General features: G+C 55.4%; 1 protein-coding gene across 1 annotated transcript in view; it reads left to right on the top strand.

Moving 5' to 3' along the window:
* The first annotated feature begins 472 nt into the window (after window positions 1-472).
* LOC141241328 (lymphocyte function-associated antigen 3-like) overlaps window positions 473-9,132 on the top strand; it is an 86,776-nt gene continuing 78,116 nt past the window's right edge. The window contains exon 1 of the mRNA XM_073668747.1: window positions 473-613. Within this exon, the coding sequence (XP_073524848.1) occupies window positions 547-613 (67 nt within the window). The 5' untranslated portion in view covers window positions 473-546. The remainder of the gene's footprint in view (window positions 614-9,132) is intronic.

Genomic DNA, 9,132 nt, shown 5'->3' with positions numbered 1-9,132 from the left:
CGATGGAGACAAGTCCGGAGACGCTGCCAGCAGCTCCTGTGTAATCACCGACCAATGACGTCGCCATGTCCTCTATGGAGACAAGTCCGGAGACGCTGCCGGCAGCTCCTGTGTAATCACAGACCAATGACGTCCCGATGTGCTGGATGGAGATAAGTCTGGCGTAGATGGGTATAACTGGTCCCAATGGTTGCGGCTAGTTCTGAGCTGATGGCACTGCTGGACATTTCCCGATTTCGAATGGAAGTAACATGATGTGTTTCATCTGCTGCACTAAGCTTCCTTGGCCGATCACTGTGACTACTGTCCTCAATCCTGAGAAATACAGGCAGATACCTACCCACGAGAAGTATACAATATCACACACAAGGGGATTATAGCGCACATGTGTATAATAAGCATATAATATCACTCCTGGGTATTATACATCCGGATATTACACTTCTCTGTCATATAACGGTTCACAGATTAGTTTCGGTTTCTCTCAGCGATTGTGTTTTGCTCTCAGCTTCCTTTTCAGGATTTCCTGCTTCAGAACTCGGCCGCATGATGGTGACAATGCAGTTCAGAGCTGTGTATCTTCTGCTCCTGAGCATTGTCTACTGGTGCCGGGGTAAGTGATGGAGTAAAACTGGGAAACGGGAAAGAGCAGGGACCAAGCTGGGGTAAAGGAGAGGAGAATAGCAGGGACTGAGCACAGGTGAGAGAGGAAGAGAAGGGACTGCGTCCAGGTGAGAGAGGGGATGAGTGGAGACTTAGCTCAAAGAAGAATGGGGAAGAGTGACCGAGTAGGGGTTGATAGGGGACGAGCAGGAACCAAACTTGGGGGAGAGATGGTGAGGGTGGGACTGAATCTGAGAAAGAAACTACTCTGGGGAAGAGAAAGGAAGAGTGGGGACTGAGTCCGATAAAAAGGAGAAGAGCGGAGACCAAGCCTTGGGCAGTGAGGAGAATATTGGGGTCTAAACCTCGGGAACAGAAGAGAAGAGCAGGAACCAAGCCCAGGAGAGAAGGGAAGAGCAAGAACCAAGCCCAGCGGAGAGAGAGGAAGAGCGGGGACTGAGACCGATGGAGAGAGTGGAAGAGCAGAAACTGAGACAGTGGAGAGAGGGGAAGAGCGAGGATGAAGCCTGATGCAGAGAGCCAAAGAGCGTAACCAAGCGTGGGGGAGAGAGTGGAAGAGTGAGGACTAAGTCCGGAGAAGAGAGAGGAAGCTTGGGGACCAAGTCCAATGGAGAATGGAAGAGCAGGGACCGAGCCTGGGACAGTGAGTGGAAGAATGGGGACCAAGCCCAGAGGACAGAAGGGAAAAGCGGAAACCAAGCCTATGGGAGAGTGAAAGAGCAGAAACCAAGCCTAGTGGAGAGAGGGGAAGAGCAGGGTCCGAGCTCAATGGAAAGAGTTTAAGAGTGTGACAGCCCAGAAGAGAGAGGTGAAGAGTGGGGATCAAGCAGGGGAAAGCAAGGGGAATAGCGGGGACCAAGCCCAGGGGAAATACTTTTCAAAATTTCTTGCTCTGGAGCTCAGCCCCATGATGCTGAGGATGAAGCTCAAGGCTGCGTTTCTCCTGCTGCTGAGCATCTTCTGCTGATGCAGCAGTGAGAGATGGAGGAAAACTTGGAAGCAGGAAAGAGTCGGGACCAAGCCAAGGTAAAGGAGAGGGGAATAGCAGGTAATAACCTAGGTAAGAGAGGAAGAGAAGGAACCAATCTCATGTGAAAGAGGGGAAGAATGGGAACCAAAGGTGTGGAAGACAAGAGAAGAGTGAAGACCGAGCAGGGGGAGATAGGGGAAAAGTGGGGACTGAGCCTTGGAGAGAGGGTGGAAAAGAGGGAACTAAGCCAGAGGGAGAGAAGGGAAGAGCGAGAATAAAATCTGGGGGAGAGAGGGGAAGTGTGGGGATCGAAGCCAGGGTAAAGAGGGGAAGAGTAAGGACTGAACCTGGGAGAAAAAGTGGAAGGAAAAGAAATGAGCCTGGGGAAGAGAGAGAGTGGGGGCCAAGCCTGAAGGAAAGAGGGGAAGAACAGGGACCAAGCGTTGGGCAGTGAGAGGAAGAACGAGGGCTAAGCACGGGAGACAGAAGAGAAGAGTGAGGACTGAGCCCAGGGGAGAGGGAAAGAGCTGTAACCGAGCATAGTGGAGAAAGTAGAAGAGCGGTGATTGAGACCGATGAAGAGAGTGGAAAATTTAGGAACTGAGCCCAGTAGATAGAGGGAGAGAGCGGGAATCAAGCACGATGGAGAGAGGATAAGAGCAGGAACTAGTCTCAGTGGAGAGAGGAAAAAACGGGGACTGAGCCCGATGGAGAAAGGGGAAGAATGTGACAAAGCAGGAGAGAGGTGAAGAGGAAGGACCAGGCCGGGGATGCAACGTGAAGCAGGGGTACCGAGCCTAGGAGAGATCAGGGAAGAGCAGGGATTGAGTCCAGGAGTCAGAGGAGATGAGCACGGACCAAGCCCAGGGAGAGAGTCGAGGAGCGGTGACCAAGCCAAGGGAAGAGAGTAAAAAACTGGGGACTGAGTCTAGGGGAGAGAAGGTAAGAGTAGTGACAGCTCAGGAGATAGCGGTGAAGAGTAGAGACCAAGCTGGGGAAACAAGCGGAAGAACTAGGACCAAGCCTGGGGAGAGAGGGAAAGAGTGGGGACTGAGCCTTCAGGAAAAAGTGGTGATTGAGCCCAAGGGACTGAGGGGAAGATGGGTGACCATTTTTGGGGAACAGAGTGGAAGATCATGGATCTAAGGGAAGAGAAGGGACCAAGCTGGGTGAGAGAGGGGAAAAGTAGGGATTGAGCCCGGCGAGAGAGGGAAAGAGGAGTGACTGAGCCCAGAGAAGAGCGGGGAAGAGCGACTGAACCTGAGGGATAGAGGGGGCTCAACGTACCTGTGTGAGCGACCTCCTTCCTCTACAGGTCTGGGTCCTGGCTCCAATGTGAGTGGTCTCCTTCCTCTGCCGGTCTGGGTCATGGCTCCTGTGTGAGGTGCCTCCTTCCTCTGCTTATCTGGGTCATGGCTCCTTTGTGAGGTGCCCCCTTCCTCTGTGGATCTGGGTCCTGGCTCCAATGTGAGTGGTCTCCTTCCTCTGCGGATCTGGGTCATGGCTCCTGTGTGAGGTGCCTCCTTCCTCTGCGGATCTGGGTCATGGCTCCTGTGTGAGGTGCCCCTTCCTCTGCGGATCTGGGTCATGGCTCCAATGTGAGTGGTCTCCTTCCTCTGCCGGTCTGGGTCATGGCTCCTGTGTGAGGTGCCTCCTTCCTCTGTGGATCTGGGTCATGGCTCCTGTGTGAGGTGCCCCCTTCCTCTGTGGATCTGGGTCCTGGCTCCAATGTGAGTGGTCTCCTTCCTCTGCCGGTCTGGGTCATGGCTCCTGTGTGAGGTGCCTCCTTCCTCTGCGGATCTGGGTCCTGGCTCCAATGTGAGTGGTCTCCTTCCTCTGCCGGTCTGGGTCATGGCTCCTGTGTGAGGTGCCTCCTTCCTCTGCGGATCTGGGTCCTGGCTCCAATGTGAGTGGTCTCCTTCCTCTGCCGGTCTGGGTCATGGCTCCTGTGTGAGGTGCCTCCTTCCTCTGTGGATCTGGGTCATGGCTCCTGTGTGAGGTGCCCCTTCCTCTGCGGATCTGGGTCATGGCTCCAATGTGAGTGGTCTCCTTCCTCTGCCGGTCTGGGTCATGGCTCCTGTGTGAGGTGCCTCCTTCCTCTGTGGATCTGGGTCATGGCTCCTGTGTGAGGTGCCCCCTTCCTCTGTGGATCTGGGTCCTGGCTCCAATGTGAGTGGTCTCCTTCCTCTGCCGGTCTGGGTCATGGCTCCTGTGTGAGGTGCCTCCTTCCTCTGTGGATCTGGGTCCTGGCTCCAATGTGAGTGGTCTCCTTCCTCTGCCGGTCTGGGTCATGGCTCCTGTGTGAGGTGCCCCCTTCCTCTGTGGATCTGGGTCCTGGCTCCAATGTGAGTGGTCTCCTTCCTCTGCCGGTCTGGGTCATGGCTCCTGTGTGAGGTGCCTCCTTCCTCTGCGGATCTGGGTCCTGGCTCCAATGTGAGTGGTCTCCTTCCTCTGCCGGTCTGGGTCATGGCTCCTGTGTGAGGTGCCTCCTTCCTCTGTGGATCTGGGTCATGGCTCCTGTGTGAGGTGCCCCTTCCTCTGCGGATCTGGGTCCTGGCTCCAATGTGAGTGGTCTCCTTCCTCTGCCGGTCTGGGTCATGGCTCCTGTGTGAGGTGCCTCCTTCCTCTGTGGATCTGGGTCCTGGCTCCAATGTGAGTGGTCTCCTTCCTCTGCCGGTCTGGGTCATGGCTCCTGTGTGAGGTGCCCCCTTCCTCTGTGGATCTCGGTCCTGGCTCCAATGTGAGTGGTCTCCTTCCTCTGCCGGTCTGGGTCATGGCTCCTGTGTGAGGTGCCTCCTTCCTCTGCGGATCTCGGTCCTGGCTCCAATGTGAGTGGTCTCCTTCCTCTGCCGGTCTGGGTCATGGCTCCTGTGTGAGGTGCCTCCTTCCTCTGCGGATCTGGGTCATGGCTCCTGTGTGAGGTGCCTCCTTCCTCTGTGAATCTGGCTCATGTGTGTGCAGCTTCCTTCCTCTGCTGTTCTGGGTCCCTGTTAGGTAACATATTAGGAATTTTCTGTGATGTTTTACATTACATATGGTAAAATCTAAGTGGGATAAAAACACAGTGAACGAAATTGCTGCGGATTTGCACAAGTAAAATCTACTGGGGAAATACTGAGCTATGAACACTCCAGAAAAATATCCAAATTTAAGAGTTTTTCACAGAAGTGAAAAGTGTCCGCAGCATTTGAGGATGGTGATAGAGATTCCCTTGTTAGGATGAGAAAGGTGAGGGAGATTCCCTACTGAAGATCATAGAATCATAGAATCATAGAATCATAGAATGGTAGAGTTGGAAGGGACCTCCTGGGTCATCTGGTCCAACCCCCTGCTCAAAGCAGGATTCACTAGATCATCTCAGACAGATGTCTGTCCAGCCTCTGTTTGAAGACGTCCATTGAAGGGGAACTCACCACCTCTCGTGGCCGCTTGTTCCACTCATTGATCTCCTCACTGTCAAAAAGTTTTTTCTAATATCTAATCTGTGTCTCCTCCATTCAGTTTCATCCCATTGCTTCTAGTCTTTCCTTGTGCAAATGAGAATAAAGATGATCCTTCTACACTCTGACAGCCCTTCAAATATTTGTAGACAGCTATTAAGTGTAGCATCGGCGTATTTGCCTCCTGCCGGGCGGAGACGCCGTTTCCCTCGCCGTCCCGGTCCAGCATCTTCCTGCTCCCTCATTGCTCCTGTGGCGCGCATCGCGCTCAGCTTCCCTGGCACTGTGCCTAGGGCGAGCGCGCTCCCTCCCTCTTAAAGGAGCCACTCGCGCCGTCCTAAAGAGTCCCCGGCTAATGGCCGGAGGACTTCTCCTATATAAGGCACCTCCTCCAAAATGGAGGTGCGTGTGACGCGCCCCCTGGGCCCTGGGCTTATAATCAAAACATTCTAAGAGCACTTTTCAATAAAATTTCCATAACAGGGTGCAACGGTAGCAGCATGAGGGACCCGTCCACAAACCCTCAAAGTAGGCCCTGGGCATGGCTGCAGGGCATAGGTGATCCTGGTGGTGGACCACATCTTCCGTCATGCCAAACGGGTTTTTCTTCCGAGGTCATGGTTGCTAATATAAAACCAATAGGGTGCACTTTAAGAATTGCAGAACTATTTACACAATCAGTTTCTGGCTGTTCACAGTCCTCAGCCTGGAGTCTGTATACCCTGACGGGTAATTATGCACACATCAAACAACTAGTGTTACCCTTACGGGTGACTATTTACAGTTAGTCCCAACTACTGGCCTAGTAATGGGGTCCCCGCCTGGGGTACTGCTGATTTTTACCTGACCCAGCCGGGTCATACGGTATGTCCTGCGGGGGGGTGTCCTCGATGACGCGGTACCACCCGCGCTCCCCGTGGTGACGTGTATAGGTGACTCGGTCACCAGAGTATAGATTCCGGTCGGGATGGCCCAGTTCCAGGTGGGGCTCGACATCCCGCTGATTTACAAAAATGTCTCTGTCGAACTGGGGAAGCCATTTTGCTCTGGGGATGTACGGCAGGGCCATGGGCATGACTGGAATCGCGACCCCTGCTGGTGGGGCGGCCGCTCCGGCCTGAGCAGCACCGGGCACGAGTTGAGCATCAGGAGCGTTATCCGGTGCTCCGGCGTCTCACTGGTCGTCAGCCATGGTTGCGCCCCCCTAGTGAACCGTAGCCTACCTCCTTTACTTTTCTTCGGGTAAGCTGCAGCTCCGCAGACGACGATCCTCTTCCAGGACCTTGTGTCACTCGCGTCAGATGTCAGAGCGTCCACTGGACTCCTTCCAGGACCTGACGCTTCCTGGTTCGACGTCAGGGGCGCGGCGTGTCTTAGGCTTCGCACGCTTCCAGCGGTTACGCCTCTCCGATTCCCGCGGTTATGCCCCTCTTCTTTCCGCTCGACGACAGGAAAATGGCAGACAATGGCGGGAAATCTCGGGAATGGCAGGAAACCTTCACCACAGTGAGTATCACAGTCTTTTAAAGCGCACAGTACCCGGTGGCAATGGGCACGGAATCCTGTTCGTGATGCCAAGACATGACGCGCCCCCAGGGCCCTGGGAGTACTCGGCAGCCGGGCCTCTGCGTATGCCGGTGGGAGATATCACGGTGGCTGGCCCGGTCCGTGGCCCAGGGCGGTCAGTAAAAAATGGGAATTTTAATTTATAGGGGATTTGGAAAGTTTGTGACGCCACCTCTGGATTGCGGCTAAAGGGAGCCACCGCTGCGAAGCAGTCCTCTGGAACTGGTGCAGAAGGGATGGTGTGGCTCTCCACAGGTAGAGCTTGCTCCAGGGCAGTGTAGGAAGTGTGAGTTGCGCTGGGCGTTGTAGTGCAGGGAGGGAAAGATGGCACCGATGAAAGAAGGGACGGAGGTAGTGCAGTGCAGTCATCCGAGTCTTTACTCACAGTTTTTATGACAGTTCCACTGGTGCACTGTACGGGTGCCAGCCTCCCACGTCGCACTGCGTTCACCAGGCAGGGGTTCAGCTCTTCCTCAGGCAAATTAGGAGCACCTGACGGAACCCCGCTTTCTTGTGTTCCTATCTAGACCGTCTTCACGCTGGGTCTTCTCCCTCCTGCCCTGCGCTGCCCAGTCTCAATCCCGCTCGGGTGCTCTGAAGTCCCTCCTGTACGTTCGAGTTCCCGGACCTGCTTGACCTTCACGGAGATTAGAATGCGGCTTCGACAACTGACTATATAAGCGAGAAGCCTCCGGTTTTCCCAGCCGAGACGTAGAGTAACACGGCTGGACCAGGGGCCGGTCCCCTTCTTGCGGCCTACGATCCCTCTGTCTTCTGACAGATTCGGGGCATACGGGTGCCGTCCTGCACTCGCCGTACCCCCTGGGATCCCTTCCTTAGAACGGAGCCTACTCCTCTGCTCCCGTCCTGGGCCTCTAGGACTGGGCCCCTCTTGTGGGGCAGAGCTCCTAAAGAGACTCTGCTCCCAGACTGTCTTCCACTGACTGTCCTACTGTCTGAACTGCCACCCTAAGATGGCTTCCCATTATATATCTCCTACCATGGTGCTCCACTAAACTGCTTCCTCCACCCACACCCACTACTGGTTCCCCCTACCTTTGGTTCCCCGCACTCCAGCCAGGGACAGGGCTCAGCAGGAAAACACATTGCATCTTGCCCTTCCAGCCGGCCTGGCGCAGTGTAGTGTTGAGTGCAGGTGTTGGGGTACCGGGCAGCACTCCCTCCTTACCTGAGAGAAGGAGACACCACACCTCTGGGTGAGGTGCAGTACCTCTGTGGCGACTGAACCCTCAGGGGCGCCACACCTGTGCAAGGTTGTTGTTTTGTGTGCTAACACTTTCCTCAACCCTCAGGTCCCGCCAGTCTGTCTAACAGTCCAGCACGCCAGTTTGTCTAACAGTCCAGCCCGCCAACCTGCCAGTTACCTGTCGTGCCCGCCATCCAGCCTACCTGGGGCACCTGCCTGTAACCTGCCGTGCCCGCCAGCATGCCTACCCGGAGCACCTGCCTGTTACCTGCTGTGCCCGCCTGCTTGCCTGCCCGGATCACCCGTCTGGCTATCTGCCGTACCAGCCTGCTTATCTACCCGGACCACCCATCAGCCTTCCTGCCATGCTCATCCACTGTACTGGTCAGCTCCTGTCATCTGACCCGTGGGAGTCACCTGCTCTCACACAAGGTCGGTCCCAGAGTGGCACCTGGTCTACCTGCCCGGTCCCTCCCTGGTTCACGGAGTCAACTGAGCCGCCGTGTGACCTGGGTCGGTCCGAGTAGGCACTTAGTTATGCCCCTCTGGTCCCTCCTTGCACCGAAGCACAGAGGTTCCACCACCCGGACCCGTAACAGTTTGCACAGGCCATGGAACCCAGTGGACCTTAGGCTCCTTCGCTCTCAGACCTGTATCAAGAGGTCTCTCGCCAGAAGTCCCAACAGGATACTATCCTGTCCTATCTGCGGACAGTCAACTCCCGCCTGGACGCGCTGTCCATCCCGACTGTGTCTGTCTCTAACCGAGTGGCACCCGCTCCGGCAGCATCTCAACCCGGTGGCGCTGTGGCACCCAGCTTTGGACCCCGACTCTCTGCGCCTCCACATTTTGGTGGTGACCCCGTCTTATGTCGGGGTTTCTTAAATCAGTGCACGCTGCACTTTGAACTCCTGGCACACCAGTTCACCTCCGACCTGGCCAAGGTGGCGTTCATCATGTCTCACCTCACCGGGGAGGCATTGGCATGGCTAAACCCTCTGTGGGAGAGAGGGGATCCCCTGGTGTCCGATATTCCGGCTTTCCTCGCTGCCTTCTGGAAGGTCTTTGATGAGCCCGGACGAAAATCTTCTACTGCCTCCTCACTTCTCCGTCTCCGCCAAGGGAGTCTCACTGTAGGCCAGTATGCCATACGTTTTCGAACCCTTGTATCTGAACTTGCCTGGAACAATGAGGCCCTGGTGTCCACCTTTTGGGAGGGTCTTTCCGGACAGATCAAAGATGAGCTAGCTGGTCGTGACTGTTGAGGGAGGGCAGCAATGACCCTTCACGGTTGACCAAGTGAGTTTCAAATTATGTTACAAGGT

This window comes from Phyllobates terribilis, unplaced genomic scaffold (assembly GCF_046119375.1).
Source record: "Phyllobates terribilis strain yellow unplaced genomic scaffold, ASM4611937v1 Scaffold_2__4_contigs__length_985480577, whole genome shotgun sequence".
In the NCBI taxonomy this organism is placed as follows: domain Eukaryota; kingdom Metazoa; phylum Chordata; class Amphibia; order Anura; family Dendrobatidae; genus Phyllobates; species Phyllobates terribilis.
Note: the sequence above shows the minus strand (reverse complement) of the source record. Positions and strands in the feature narration are given on the sequence as shown.